Here is a 17,018-nt window from a genome sequence, read left to right as displayed (position 1 = left end):
GCTAAGCCAGGGCATGTGGAGAATATGCTAAGTGTGCATGATGGTTTGGCTGGCCCAAAAGGGCCAGCCAAAGCATCATGCACACTTAGAGAGTGCAAACCACTCCTCCTCCCTCTGATGGCGGTGAGCCCAGCCCTGCCCTACCCTGGCTTTGCACAGTCCGCACAGAACAATAAAATGATAATAAGGTCTTGTTATTATCATTAAGTTTTAAAATTTTTGCACTGCTCAAAGTGCAGTGGGGCAACATTCCTCCGCTTTAGCGGAAGAGGCACCACTGGATATATGTTAATCTGTCTGCTTCGCAAACCATCACCTGTGGCTGAAAATTCCTGCAAAAAATATTTTGCACAAGAAAGCTAATGCAAAAACATTTTGTGACAGAATTCTCCCACTGAATGTGGCCACACTGCCTGTGCAAAACCGTAATATATAAATACAATGTGTTCTTGTCTGTCCAGTTAAAACATTATGTGTGAAGTGACCCAGACGGTGCTAGTTAGCTCAAAAAGTGTTCAGGGCCATGTATTTACAGGCTACATTTGTCCATATTATTCCAGGCTCGAGATGACTCTAAAAGCAGCTTCACTGAGGAAAACCTCTTCTTAACCACCATTGACCTGTTTGTGGCAGGAACAGAGACCACTGCCACCACCCTCTACTGGTGCCTGCTCTACATGCTTCTACACCCTGACATTCAAGGTAGGTGATGGAGGTTGCACAGGAAGAAGTGAGGGTTTCCCCACGTGTGTTTTGCACGTTGGGAAAGACAGGTGCTAGGCATGGGTTGCTATGACTGAGTATGTGTAGGTGGGGGGACCACTATATCACAAGTGATATGACTATAATATTGCACCCTTAATGCCCACCCTACAATGGAGTGACTGCTAGATATAAAGGATGACATCTCATTTTATGTTGATGTTACTGTATTCGACTTTGGGTCTGATTATCAGTCGGATCGGACAAAATTCCAGAATGGATTTCCGTTCCGCCCTATCACAAGTGGGCTGGTGTTTCTAAGCCCTGGTTTTCTGGCTGTGGGAACACTAGTCTCATTTCCAATGGCACGAAATTCCAGCTGTTAAAATAGCTGTGGGAAAGAGCTGCATTGCAGCCTGTCACATATTCCAATTCCTGTCTGACCTTCATCTCAGACACAGAGGGGGCATGTAATGCTCCAACCAGCCGGGCGACAGTCACCCCTTCCCTCCCCCCACCCCTGCTTATAACATGTGGTAAATGTGAATGTTCCGTTCAGCCGTGCCAAGACCTACACATCTGGCGTTAGACTAACGCATTTCAGTGTGGTGGTCTGCATCACTGCACTGAAATGCGAAGTCATTCATATTAGCACCTCCTCAGCTGTGCCTGTCAAGCACTGCGGCCCAGAGAGCACTGGCTGCTTAATTAATTAAAACAACCTGCTGAAAAGTCAAGTGTGGCAGACACTGTGCGTGCTGCAGCTCGCCAGACCTGGGGGCTGGATGAGCTTGCATCAAAAAATACCAAGTACTTGTGCCTAGCCCTGAGGGGCAAAATCATTCAGTTTCCGGCAAGATTTCTGTAATGCTAAGAAATCTACACACTGTGCACACACAACGACCCACTCACAACGCGTGCAGCGACTACACTCACTGCAAAAAAGTAAGATTGCTATCCTAGCTCTAAAGTCAAGTGTGGGGCATAATCATTCAATTGCCAGCGGGATTACAGGGTATAAATGCTGTGCTTAAAGTTGAAAATGTGCACACACACATAACTCTGCACTCACACCGCGTGCATGGCCGCCACATGAATACTAGTGTTCTCTGCTGCAGCTAACAAACAGCACAGTGGACCTCTCTCTGGTGCAGGAATTACATGACCTCTGAATGGAGTCTGCTATTAATTTAGAGATGAAAGGAGTGGTGTATGGAATTGGAGCTATGACTATGACTTTTCTACAAAGCCTGAGGGTTGCCCGATGTCCACTGCAGGCTGTGGTGGCACCAGTGAGTCCAAGTCGGCTGATTGTTGTTGACAGACTGACAATTTATATAATGTTTAGGCTAGCGGAACCTGTGTTGTCGGGGCCTCCACTGAGCTGTCTAATTGATAATTGTTTCACTACCCAAGGATCAAACAGCAAATATAATTGATTTGCACTTTGAGATGTCTTATCATGTCATATCCTGATTCCGGATTTGGACGCAAAGGGGGTCATTAGGATGACGGGCGAACTTAGTCCGCCCGCCATCTCATTGGGGGAAGGGACCGCCCGCCATAAGGGCGGGGGTCCCATGGGGGAATTAGGATGGGCCCACCACAGTGGCGGGCGCATCATGCATGTTTAACATTGTGGCAGGCGGTGCTCTCAGCACTGCCCGCCACAATGCTAAAAATGCTTGTGATGCATTAGCATACACAAAGCGGCAGGCACCGCGTGGTGCCTGCCGCATTGTGTATGCAAATGCAGGGGGTACCTCAGGTACTCCCCATGTGCACCCCCACCTCACCGTCACCATGGGGCCCGAAGGGGACCCTCAAAGTGAAGGCCGCCTACCTTTCCATAGCGACATTGCCGCCACGGAAAAGCATCTCCCACAGCCCATGCTAATATGGCTGGCGGTGTCTGATAAACACCGCCATATAAACCCTTTTCCGCCCTGGCCGCAAAGCGACCGGGGCGGAAAAGTGGGGGACAGTCTTTCATCCGCCGCAGACCCCCCAGCCATACTAATATGGCTGGGGTTCATTCCGGGACAGATGGCGGGCGGTTCGCTCCTGCCAGGCCGGCGGTAGCTACCACCGGCCTGGCGGGGGCAAACCGCCCGCCAACCTAATTGGCCCCAAAGGGTTTTGGGCCTGTATTATATACCACATATCTCCAGATGACTTATCACTTTACAGAATACTCATCGTTGATATAGAGGCCTGCATACCCCATACCAGAATTTGCAACCCTTCTTCATATCCCCGATTATCCAACAACAGAACACCCAGACCTTATCCATATCCTGATGTCACATTCTAGAACGTTCAGGACTCAATCTCATTCACTGTTATCCCCAAAATGAACACTCTGCCCTTCTTTATTGTACCAGTTATCAAAAGACTGAACTCTCACCCTTTCTCCAGGGCCGAATATCACATTAAAGAACAATCACTCCTTCTTTGGAGCCTATTATCCTGAGGTTTGCATTTTTCCGGCTTTTTAGAACCTCCCCCACGATATTAATTATTTACTGTAATGCATCGTTTGCGTATTAATTTATTGCTTACATTTGTTATGTAGTGTGATGCTTTGATGAAGGTTGATACTTTATTAATACTTCATGTACATTTAGGCAACTGCCCACAAAAACTGCACATGTTTTATTTTTACACCTTACATCATATTTCACGGGCCTGCTTCTCTCATCAAATGCTGAGAAATCGTACTCAAGTCGGATACACAGTCATCTCGACAGAGCAGCTCTTCAGGCTTCCGAGGGGGTATCAAATCTGCAAACAGCCTAAGCAAAGGTCACTCACTGGCGCTTTGTGTTGCTTTCTCAGCCAAGGCATGGGTGAATAAATACAGAAACTGACCTCACTTATTGCACTTATAAAACAATTATTAGATTACTCCTACAGGCAGACATACGTTGGGCAGGGTATACTCAACCACAAGATCTGTACTGCAGACACACCTCAGCCATTGCTCCTGGCATGCCATTAGCTGCACTGTCAGGAGCCACAAAACTTAGCTACAAGCACACATTCCTCAGGCACTGTTAATGAGGTGTTGTGAGCAGCACTGTCCGGAGCAACAAACCTCAGCCTACAAGCAGATACCTGAGACACTGTCCATGAGGTGACATGAGCTGCACTGGTCCCGTACAACAAACCTCAGCTACAAGCACACATACCTCAGACACTGTCCATGAGGTGACATGAGCTGCACTAGTCCCGTACAACAAACCTCAGCTACAAGCACACATACCTCAGACACTGTCCATGAGGTGACATGAGCTGCACTGGTCCGGTACAGCAACCCTCAGCTCCAAGTATGCATTCCATGCGGTTTAATTAGCGGCACTGTGCGGAACAATAAACTACTACAAGCTCACATACCTCAGACACTGTTGGTGAAGTGTCATGAGCTGCACTGTATGGAATAACATACCTCAGGCACAGTCCATGAGAGGTCATGGACTGCACTGTTATGTTATACAACATTTATAGTGCACACGGATACTCAAGAGTGTCCCGGCGTGGGAGCCAGTTTGAAGGAGACAGAAGGGCGTGTGACGAGGCTGGATGTTAATTAAAAAGCAAAGTTTGTAACTGCTATTTAAACAGCCGAAGGTCTTGGGTGTTTCGCAGATCATATGGAAAATCATTCTAGGCTTTGGCCGCTCTGAATGAGAGGAGCTGCCCCTTGTTCTAGCTAGGCGGTAGCGTGGGATTACGGCAAGGAATTGCACTGTAGAGATTCAGTGTCTTTGAGGCACATAGAAGTTAAGGTGTCTCCTAAGGCACCAGGGGCAAGGATGAGGGCCTTAAACAGAACGCGCTGCCCTACCGGGAGCCAATGCAAATCCCGAAGATATTGCGTTGTACTAGACCTACCAGAAATGTCCAACAGTGCTCTCGCTGCCGCATTCTGATTGGTCTGTAGCTTGTTCAGCTGATAACTGGGAAGGCCAATATATAATGCGTTGGCGTAATCGATGCGCGACAGGATGAGGGCACGAGTCACCATTTCCTTTGCTGATCTGGGCAGCAGTGGCAGGAATTTCCTAAGTAGTTTCAGTGTGCCGAAGCACACTCCAGACAGTTTTTTTTTATCTGTGGAGAGAATCTGAGGTCCTCACTGAACCAGACCCCCAGATTCTTCACTGGGCTTCCCGTTGAATTATTCATGGAGTAACCTGCTGGCCAAAGGTCATCCCTGAAGTGCCGAGGGAAGGACCCATAAAGGAGTACCTCAGACTTGTCCTCATTGCATTTGAGCTGTGCCCCGCGAGCCATTTAAAGACTGCTGCAAGGCAGTTTTTGTCTAGATCCGGAGACAGATCTATTTCCTTCCACATAAAGAGGAGCTGGGTATCATCAGCATAGGCTATGATCTTTGCACCCAGCTCCTCCGCCAGATAGATTAACGGCGTGATGTATACGTTAAAGGAAAGGACTCAAAGTTGAACCTTGAGGAATTCCCGTAGTCACCTTTCTTGGTGCAGAAGAAAACGGAGGCATCCAAACCTGCTGTGTTCTATTCTCTAGAAAGGATTCAATCCACTCCCACACCGACCCAGAAATTCCAATATTAGAGAGACAGGCCAAAAGTTGGCGATGAGGCACCGAATCAAAGGCGGCAGAGAGGTCCAGAACAACAAACCTCGGCTACAAGCACATATACCTCAGACACTGTCCTTGTCATGTCGGTTAGTGCTTTTCAATTTCTAGTGCTTTGCAGCAGTTTCAAGATCTTAGAGTTTCTTGTTACTCAAATGGGTGTCATTGCTAATATTTATGTTTCCCTCATTTTCATTGCTTGATTTTTGCTCGAGAGAAAGGGTCACTCATAGTCGTTGAATGTCACTCATAATTACAATGAAATTATGAAATGTCACACATAAGCAATCTGAAATCTTATTTTCTCTGGATTACTATTTCACCAGGGGTCTACTAATTGATATTCTAGTTTGAAAGCTTTCATAATTCTTTAAATGTTTGTTTTCAGTTGTTTCTTATTTTTGTTTGAAGTGTCTTTTTTCAAATCCTGTATAAAATTGAAATCCCCATCTACAATAAGCTGCCCAGGGGCTCCCATCAAGAGCTCGTTGATTTTGAATAGACTGGAAGTACCGACTGAAACCGGACCGTAATAAACAAATTTTACTTGCTATTCGCATCGTTTTCGAACTGCATCTCAAATTGATTTTTTTCTTATATCAAGATCCCTCCAGGTTTCTAAGATAGATAGTGGGTGTAATCCCTTCTCAGATCACGCAAAAGTGGAGCTCGAAATTGTACTCGGAGGGGAAAACAGAGAGCGGCCCAGGTGGCAGCTAGACTGCACTCTGCTCCAACATCAGGATTGGGTGGTGATTTTTAGAGTGGATCTATATATATTTTAAGATAAATGAAAATACTGCAGAACCTTTTTCTGTCTGGGGTGGATTTAAAGCTGCAACTCGCGGTCAGATTATTGGCTACACAGCCGCCCAGGCAAATGGCAGAAGGCTGAAAATAGCCAAGCTACATACTGCAGTTTAAAAAGAATATGCCCTCCAGCTCCAGCAGCATCCTAACTAACTAGAACAGGTGAGAGGAGCTCTGAGAGATTTCTTTATATTAGAGGAGATCTGTAGTTCACAAATGTACCAACAGAAGGTGTATGAAGATAGCCAGTTAGTGGGGAATCTATTGGTCAACATAACAAGAAAGAGACAGGAGTCTGCAACCATAGGGAAGATTCAGGATCCCCAGATCGGTCAGGTTGATGTCAATGGTGATAAGATTTCACTTTTTTTTTAGAACATTTCCACCGTATTAATTCCACAGAGTATATAGCAGGGGAAGAACGGATTCAGGATTATTTTTCTAATTTAGCTATCCCTAAACTCTCAGATGGCCGGATCAGTCAATTAGAATCTGATATAAATTCTGTGGAAATATCGACTTCTATTAAAAAAACAGCTGGGGCAAAAGCATGTGGCCAGGATGGTTTCCCTACCGAATTTTATAAAACCTTTTTAAATAAATTGCTGACACCTTTGAAAAAACTATTTAATTATTAATCAAGGAGGTTTGGTTCCTGCAGCTTTTAAAGAAGCGATAATTGTGTCATTTGAGGATGTAAACTCTTATAGGCCCATCAGTCTTTTAAATTCAGACTATAAGATTTTAATGAAAGTATGGGCCGAACGTTTTTTATTTGCTGCCCAGGAGGTAATTCATAGTGACCAGACAGGTTTTATTGCAGGAAGATTAATGGCAGCTAATACTGAGTTTTTAATACAGGCCTTGGATTATTTTAATACTAATTTAACTACGGCATGTATAGTAATGGTCGATGCCGAAAAAGCATTTGACCTGGTTAATTGGACAACCCTGTTTTTTTCCCTCGGTCGATTTGGTTTTCCAGCTCAGGTTACTGATATGTTACGAAATATCTATCACGGGGCTTCGGCCCAGATATTAATCAACTCAAAACAATCAGGATCAATAAAAATTAATCGGGGGACTAGACAGGGATGTCCACTTTCGCCTCTGCTTTTTACTTTTTTTATAGAACCGTTAGTAATTACAATTAGAAATAATGCTGCTATCCAATCCCCTGTTCCCTGAATGGCTAATCTGAAACTCTTTGCAAACGACATTATTTTATATTTGTTGCCCAATAAAGAAAACATTGAAAGTGTATTGAGGGAATTTAGAGACTTTGAACAGATTGGGGCCTACAAAATAAATCCCAATAAAAAGGAGGTCCTTGCCCTCAACACTGATTTAAATCTTTTTCCATCTTGTTTGAGGGTTCAAGCCGCAAATCAATACCCAGTTAGATATCTTGGGATTTTTGTAACAAGCCATTACCATCAGTTATATTATTTGAATTATATAAGAATGAAAAATAAAATCAAGAGACTTTTAGATCTCTGGCTTTTACTCCCTCTCTCAATAGTGGGCAGGATTTCATTAATTAAAAAGGCGATATTACCGCTGCTTATATTTTTATTTAGTAATGTTCCAATAAAAATAAATTCGTCCTTTTTTAAAGAAATGGAAACGATGTTTAGAGGTTTTGTCTGGGGGGAAAAAAGTATCAAGAGTCAAGCTGTCGGTAGTGCAGTTACCCACTGCCCAGGGAGGCCTCGCTTTACCTCATCTAAAAACGTATTATGAGGCTGCCTTTTTAGATATAGTGGCGGGTTTTATAGGCTCCAAATGTATTCGTGATAGCTTCTTTTTTGATAAAATGTTACAAGAAATTGGCTCTCAAACCCAAGTGTTTTTAAAAACCTCCAAACTTCCAAAGAAAACTAGATACAAGACCTTAAGGGAATATTCTTTTAGACTTCAGCCCTTTATTAAAAAGGTTGGCTCCTCAGGTGTGCAATATTTGAGTTTGAGAGAGTGTACCAGCCTTGAACTTCAATTAAAGACAAGACATCTCATAAACTGGAAAAATGGTGGGCTACGTGAGCTTAGGCATTTTGCTATTCAAAACAGGGTGGTTGCTTGGCAAGAAGTAATGGTTAGGGCTATTAACCCGAGGAGACCCATCTTTTCTGAATATTTGCAAATAGTTCAATTCTTAAAAAATGTCAACGGTCTTTTTGAATCTCCAAACGAATTGGTCACAGCCCTGTATGGGGCCAAAATTAATGGCATAGGAAATTGGTATAGGCTGCTTCATCACCAGGGACAAACATCATGGATACAAAGTAATCTGGGTAAAATAGGCCACATAACCCAATGTGTTTTTTCATGTAAGGACTGGGAGACCATATGCCATCTAGGTAACAATCCCTGCGTGCGGCCAATTTTAAAAGAATGGCATTTTTATCATGCTGGCTTGCCTATCTGACTCCGGAGGCCGTGGGGAAAAGATATCCGGAGGTTGAAAACAAGTGTTTTAGATGCCAAGCCAACTGCCAGGGCGGGTGGCACCACATTTTTTTTACTTGTCCACGGTTAGAGCCCTTTTGGGAGGCAATTTTCACGGATATCGAGCTGGTAATTGGGAAGAGAATTCAGCCTGCGGCTCAACCGGCCTTATTTGGTATATGCAAATATAGAACAAAGTTGACCAAGGCCGAAGAAACGTTTTTGTTTATCTCTTGTACAGTAGCCCGCTCATTAACCGCATGCGTGCGGCGGCTATTTTTGCGCTACGCGGCTTTTTTCAAAAAGCCGCGTTACATGACGAGCTGAGCTCGTCATCAGCGTGCGAGCGGCACGACTCATGACGAGCTCAGCTCGTCATGAGCGCCGAAGGGGTTAATCCTTCAGAATTGGAAATCTAGTGATGTTCCCTCCCAATTGAAGTGGTTCAATAAAATGAAAAGGACGCGAAATTTCGAAAAAGCATACGCAAGTCGGGTGGGAGCCACTGGGAAGTTTGAAAAAAATTGGAAGTATTTTAGAAAATTAGAAGCGCTAAAGGGAGGATATTAACACTTGATATTGATATTGATGACAAAAATGTAGCAGACCTTGCACTTACACTTTTTCTTGATGATTGCACTCATAAGCACTAGCACTTTTCGTAGTTATTGCACTTTCTGATATTTGCATTTTTTTGCTGTTTCACTTTATCGCAGGTTTGTGCACATTGTCACTGTTTAAATTATTGATGACGATATTGGCTGCTACTGTTTTTATATTCCTTTTTTTATCTTGTCATGATAGAAAGAAGCTATTTAATGTTTTAAAAGGTTTCAATAATCATGTTCTTGATTTCGATCGCAAAATATATATCATGTACCTAATGCTCTGCTCAATAAAAATTATTTAAAAGAAAAAAAATCAATCTGAAACCTTGACAGTTATGTACTTTCCAAGGAAAATGGAATGTTGTGCACAATTCCACCTGGTTAAACCAGTCCAAACATTTATTTCCCATCCTATGCAGTAGTTCCATGAGTAAATTCTGGCTGGTATCCCAGCTGCACTGGATTTTCTCACGGGAATTCCAAATTAGTCATAATCCGGCCCATTGTGTCTTACAGCAGGTAGGAAGAAGTTGGTGCATGACTACGTGTAAACTGTGTGTTCCATATGTTATGGCCTGGATTGTTTTTCAATAACGGGCAGAGTCCTGGTGTCTCGCAGGCCTCGCGTGCATTAGTGATAGAGTGGAAAGTGGTTGTATGGATCTGTAAGGCTTGTTTCTTAGTAGTAGCTGCTAGTGCAGTCTGTTGCACAAGCTTAAGACTAGACCTCAAACTATTATGACAGAGGATCTCAGGAATTAACACTGCCACTCCTCAAACCCTTGCAACCCAGTAGACAACTCAGATCATCAGAGGCCGCGCTGGCAACTGTACACATCATAAAAACAACCTGTCTGGGTGGCTGTTCGTTTGGCTTACGTGCATCTAAACTGTGGGAACACTCTATCTCTCCACCTGAGACGAGAACCCATTGAGAAAATGAATAGGAATAAACTTAAAACTTGGCTGTTTAGGTTCTAATCTCATCTGTTTCTTTTTTGACCTTACCTCGCTGGTCAGGTTCTGGTTTTCATTTCTCCTCCTATCACCCCTATGGTGGTTAGGGCAGACCTAGCGCTTTAAAACTTTATAACACAATATAACAGAAGCCTTGAGTCTTTGGTAAGGAGTGGCACAGCGCTGTATTACCATATAGCAGAATTTGCATGCAAAAAAATAATTACACCTGTACACTAGAATGTCATATCTATAAACAAAGAGTAGCTATCTGGCCCTCCACGTGAAATTCACAATTCGCTTTAAATTCCCTCAACACTGGTCCCCATTTGTCATGCAGCCCAGATTACTCTTTGATCCTCACTTGAAGGCATCACGGTGTGCTCTTCTTTTTCATATCCTCTTTTTCTACCACTGGCCCACATGAGTATTTTGTAGCTGGCTCTGGGTGGTAAAAGAACACTGAAAGCACTCATAGTAAAATTGCACCACATTTTCTTCTCTCTAGTCTGTTACTTTGTTTTCCCTTCCTTTCCTCTCGTAAGCTTTTCTTTTACCCCTAGCACTTTGAACTGCCTGTAGGGCAGCAAAAGGCTCGGCAGACGTGCAAGCTAATGTAGCATTATATTCTCTTCTTTCTTTCTATCTAACGAATACCTCCACACCTCTTTCATTTTCTCGTCTTTCCTCATTTCCTTATTTCCTCCCATTCTCTCCAGTGCCTGAAACTGCGTAGGAGCCTCATAAGCCCTTTACAAACAAGCAGCATAACAACAACAGATGGAGGGAAATCAACAGATGAGGAAAAATCAATTCTAAACAAAATCAATGACAAAAACGAAACATTACAACCAAATCATAGAGAGGCCTTAGAACAACAAAAACACAGGAAAACACGCAAGAAAGGGTTTGTGAAACTCTGGCCCAAAAAGGATCAAGTTGGCACAATCGGGGAAATCCACCATTCAACCAGAAAAAAACGGAACACGAGCAAAGACTAAAAATACAGGCAGACCAAGTGAGGGAATCGAATATTCATCTGACCATCACGGCAGGAAATAAAGGAAGAACTTGCAGAGACATTCTCGAAAATGAGTCAAATGATAAAATAGGGCAAAACGTAAACAATATACAAATAAGTCGAGAAGAAATGCACCTCACAAAAGATGCATCCATGGTAGATTACATTCGACCGGATTCAACAACCACGGTCTGCCAGAACGATAACATATCTCACATTCGATTTGATCCAAGTGAGGGAAAAAGGAGAGTCTATCAAACCCGACATCTCGAATCGGTTAGTATGGAAACAGAATGTACATTACTGTTCAAGCCGGAATATCAAACAAAAGGAAACACAGACACACTGAACAGAGGAAATATCCTGCGATTATTTGAAGTGATACCAAAATTAAGGGGAATAACAACAAGCGACCTAAAAGCCCTAGAATTCATCCAAGGAAACAAAGAAACGGACATGGAAATAAGTAGTACCACCTGGGTATCCAAAGAAATAGCAGATCTTATTTTCTCAGCCAGGACTCACTTTTCAGAATGGGGAATAACTCTAGAGCGTCACACCCCAATAAAATATCCATTCCCACTATTAAGTAATAAATTTCCCCAATCTAACAACACAAAGGAAAAAATGCAATCAATCTTAAAGCGAGCAAGAAACAAATCAATCTCCGAACAAGATCTGAGCAGTATCAATACAAAGCAGGAATACCAGCGTCAGAAGGAATACAAAGACTGGTCTTGGGTAGCACAGGCACTAAATTCTCATCGATCCTGATGTAGGTAAACTAGCACAAAAAACCAAAGACAAAACATCAATTTACTCTCAAAACCAGAAATAAAAATAAGGATTTGCTTATGGAATGTACACGTTTTCAAAGAAATGTCCCAAGATCAAGAGACAATAGACTACCTGAGTAAATTCGAAATAATACTACTTCAAGAAACATGGAATTTAACCCCGAAGCAAATTATGGGATACGAGGAACATCACATACTGGCAGAAAAATTGGCAAAGTATGGACACCCAAGGGGAGGCCTGTCCATCTTTATTACGAACAATCTAGACTGGAAAACCGAACTGCTCGACGCAGGGGAAAATTGGTTACAACTGATCAAAATAGAGTCAAAAGCAAGTAAAAAAAGTCCAGGATGGAATTTAATAATTATAAACATATATATCCACCCAGATAAGACCACAAAAAAGAATAAAGCTCTAACTTTAATAAATTTGATAAAATCCTTACGCAGAACTTATCAATCACACGAGATATTCATCTCCGGCGATTTTAACAGTAACCTAATAAAAGCTAATAGGACCAAGGATAAACCTCATAATATTTGGGGCGACCTGGAACCTCTAGGTTTAATAATCCTAAATGGAAATATAGAGGGAGATATACCTGCCAAAACCACTTTCACCAGCGGCAAAAGGAACTCCATAATTGATTTCACCTTAATAAGCAATGAACTAAAAAAGAGCATAGACTATTTTGGAATACAAATTCGACCAGAGAGCGATCAATCCCCACAAGAGATAATAATGAGGAAAAACATCGAAGAGAAAATGCAATTAGAATTTCTTACCGCGATTCCGGAGATATATAAATTGAAGAAAATCAAAAGCAAGGGCCCAATAAAAAAGGAAATAATGGACTCAGTACTGGAACACGTAAATCTTATGAATGCCATAAAAAACCAATCACCCATAACAAATTGGGAGAATTTACATACATTTGTACTAGGAAAATTCGCGGTAAAAACTCCAGCAATTCATGGACGCAAAGTAAATAAAGATCCGTGGTATAACTTCAACCTAAGAGATAACAAAAGAGACATTGCGAAAAAGTTAAGAAAAATGGCCGCAGAAAAAAGGTTAGGAAAAGAAGTAGATAATATCGCTATACAAAAAATGAGGAAAGAATACAAAGAAGATTGCAGAAAAGCAAAAAAATCTTACACAGAGGAAATCTGGGAAGAACTGTTAATAACAAGCAAACTACCAAACAGTGGAGAATTTTGGAAAATTATAAACAAATTATCGAAAGGAGCAGGTGATCAGCCTAACATAGGAATAAGTGAAAAAACATGGGACGCATATATCAACAAATTGTATAACATCCAGAGCTACCCAACTAATACAGTAACATCTAATTACCGAAAAAAAGATCAAGAACAAAAAGAAAAAATTCTCGGACAGTGGAAAAACAACCAGCCTGAAGGCACGGCCCAAGAGGAACAAATGCCCTTGACAACCACCAAACAACTAACCGGCCTAATAAGGAAATTAAAAGCGGAGAGAGCGGCTGGCCCAAATGGAATGCCAAATGCCTTATTCAGATATGATATCGACTTCTGGGCAAATTACTTGACACCATTGTTTAATTACATTCATAAGGAAAAAAAGATTCCACTGTCTTGGCAAGGAAACATCTTCCACCATCTCCATAAAAGTGGATGCAGAATGGAACCTGGCAATTATAGACTAATAGCTCTAATCGATGTGGAGGCAAAGCTTTTTTCATCTTGTATACTGTCTCTACTACGACAATGGATAAAGGATTACAAGATAATACCCAATTTCCAAACCGGTTTTAGGGAAGGCATGGGCTGCTTAACCAACCTGTCAGCCGTGTCATTACTAATCGAAGGAGCAAGGAAAAGGAAGACCGGTTTAATAGCCTGCTACATAGACCTGAAATCCGCCTTCAACCGAGTTCCCAGAAAACGACTATGGGAAAAACTGGATCTCAGGGGTCTCCCGCCTGCACTAACGGAAACAATAATGGCATTATATAGCGGAACATGGGCTAAGGTAAAACTGGGTGACGGAAGAAGAATATCTGCAGAACAAAAAATAACCAATGGCCTTAAACAGGGCTGCGTGCTCTCCCCAAGCCTTTTCAATATATATCTGGCCGATTTGAAAGATCAACTCAAAAATTTTAACGGACACCCGCCTAAATTGGCCAATGAAAGCATCCAGTGCCTCCAATATGTGGACGACATTGTAGTTTTAAGCCAAACACCAATAGGCCTACAAAGAGCAATATCGGAGCTAACAGACTATTTCGAGAGAGAAGGCCTGGAAATAAACATCAAAAAAACAAAGGTGGTGAGATTGACGGGCACCAGTGGAAAATCCTTCAAGTGGCAAACAAAATGCAAATTCATCGAGGAAACAACTGCTTACAAATATCTGGGGGTTACAATAAGTAAAAACATGTCCCTCTCAGATCATAAAAGAATTATCGCCGCAAAAGCACAATCACTGAGTTTTGCTTATAAAGTTCTGCAAAAGAAATTGCAATGTCCATCATATGACCACCTGTTAAAAGTAATGGCAGCCCAAGTCCTACCATCCCTCTCATATGGACTGGAAATATGGCATGGGAAAGAAGCAGCTATTCTAAACGCACTCCAGACAAGAATATACAAAGCTGTTTTTCACATACACAAAGGAGCAGCCCCTGCCCAAATAAGGCTAGAATTTGGTTTGCAAAATCAAATATACCAAAGGAAAGCAGCCCTAGTGAAATGGTGCTGGAAATTGAGATTATCGGAAATAGGATCTTTAAACAACTTATGTTGGCAAGAAATTAAAAAACAATATGACCAACAGGAACCCAACTCATGGGGCAACGATCTGCGAGCATCATTAGACACCCTCAAAATAGTGGAGATCTGGAACAATCCACCGGAAGCAACGTCCTTTAAAAAAAATTGCAAGCTAAATGCAAAAGCCTTATATTTGGTAGAAGATAAAAAGACTTTGGCCAAACGTCGACACGCATGGACCATTCTAAACTCATACAAACGATTAAAACCTCAACCCTATCTTACTGCGCACTTCCGGTTATCATTAAAAATAAAATTTATGGCCTTCAGAATGGGCGACCATTTCTCAAAAGACTTGATCCCGTCATGGAAGGTCACACCCCAGGAACAAAGATGTAGATTATGTGATTATCACAGTGAGACCTTGTACCACCTCCTGTGCACGTGTGAGTCTTCTAAAGAAAAGAGGAAAATTTTACTGAAACCAATTTTTAATATGCTACAGATCCGTACCTGCAGGCAAGCTGTGACCAGCTGGATGGGAGCAGGTTCAAACATCCTAATATGCCGTGGGGTAAAGTTCATGAATTCTGTAGAGACCCAGCTTCAAAAAGCAGAATCAGACCACCGACAATGTCTGGGTTAATTTGTAAATGAAAAAACGAGAAAATACATTTTTAACTAAAGGAACTTTTAAGTGTTTGCTATCTTAAATTGTTTTTGTATATGTATGCTTTATGGTTGTGAAATACCAAATAAAGTAATTTTTGACTGACTGAACAACATCTTTTCTCTCTTTTCCTCTTTCCTTTTCCTTTTCCTTCCTTCCCTTTTTTGTCCTTTCTATCTTCTGTTTCTACGTTTTGGTTTCAGTCTCAGTTAGTTCAAGTAACTATACATCTATGCACCCATGATGTGGAACGACAACCCCATCAACATGGGACCACCTCCCACCCAGCTGCAGGTCATAAAGTACCTGAAGACCCATCTCTTCAAAGTGCAGCCAGATCCTTGTAAACATTCTTGAATCGTATCCCTTCAGTCGAAGTCTACTGCACTCCAACTGAGGGGCATATTTACAAGGGGATATCGCCACCAGAAAGTCCCTTTTAGCAACGTTGTGATGGCGATATTCTTCCCTCCATATTTACAAAATGGTGCTCAGCCACTTTTTGTGGCTTAACGCCTTTTTGTAAATAAGGCCCCTTTGAAGGCATCACTTAACGTGGAGGGGGCATGCAACCACATCACTGCTTGCTTTTGACTCTGCCCCATATTCACATAGGAGGTGTAAATCTGAGGCAGTACCAAAAACTGACATCATGCGAGAGCAGCCATTAAAATGGCAAATGAAGAGAAACACTTTTATTTCTCCTCCTTTTTGCTTTTTTTGCTTTTTCTATGTGAGTTGCATTTTGCTGCACACATAGAAAGAGCAAAATGTCACAAATGATTGTTTATGTTCAGGAAGGTGTCTCTTCCTGGACATAAATAATCATTAAATAATGGTGGTTTACTGCTTCTATGTGTGCTGCAGAATGCATCACACATAGAAGGAACATATTGCCATCATTGTTTGTTTATATGCAGGAAATGATTCCTTCCTGCACATAAACAATCATTCCCTGCAACGCAAACACCCTTGCACCATGGCGCAATGGTGCCTGAGCTGGCACCAGTGCTAGGGAAAACACAGGGGTGCGCAGTATTCTTAGGAATACACGGCATCCCTGCATTTTGAATATGTCGGAGCGCGGCGCTGCCAAATTTGGCGCAGCACATTCATTCATACATTTTCTCATAAATATACCCCTACGTTTTCATAATATGAACAACAGAGCAAACATCAATACATGCAACTAACCAAAGCCTGGAGATCGGAAACCCCCTACAGATACACAGGCATCACCATTATAAAGCTTTCAATTATACATTCCGAGCAGTTCCCTCACCTCGGCTCCTGACCAGAGAAGAAATAATGCCCAAATGTTGGAAGGGCAATACTTTCATCAGTCCTGATCTAGCAGTAATGGATGTATGTAAGGACAGGTAGAGCAGTTTGGTTGTGGATCACTTTATTACCTGCCACATATAGCTTGACAATTATATCATATAAAACCGACCACTTCATTATAAGGTAAGCATATAGTTACTATGTTCCATTTCACTCCTAGGGTGAGAAGAGTAAATATATACTTATTGTACAATCTTGTAGTAGGTCAACGTAGTGGATATGACTTTGTTGTAGTTCAATAATAATGCCATTGATATATTGTCATGCACCGAGGCTTTCCTCCA

At 42.1% G+C, this 17,018-nt stretch overlaps 1 protein-coding gene across 1 annotated transcript in view; it reads left to right on the top strand.

The window, feature by feature from the left end:
• LOC144753583 (cytochrome P450 2D15-like) overlaps nt 1-17,018 on the top strand; it is a 133,587-nt gene that overhangs the window by 73,965 nt on the left and 42,604 nt on the right. Inside the window, exon 6 of the mRNA XM_078641226.1 lies at nt 561-702. Within this exon, the coding sequence (XP_078497352.1) occupies nt 561-702 (142 nt within the window). The remainder of the gene's footprint in view (nt 1-560; nt 703-17,018) is intronic.

The sequence above is a fragment of the Lissotriton helveticus genome, chromosome 1_1 (genome assembly GCF_964261635.1).
Source record: "Lissotriton helveticus chromosome 1_1, aLisHel1.1, whole genome shotgun sequence".
Lineage (NCBI taxonomy): Eukaryota > Metazoa > Chordata > Amphibia > Caudata > Salamandridae > Lissotriton > Lissotriton helveticus.
The sequence above is the reverse complement of the archived record's forward strand: the minus strand, read 5'-3'. Positions and strand labels throughout refer to the sequence as shown.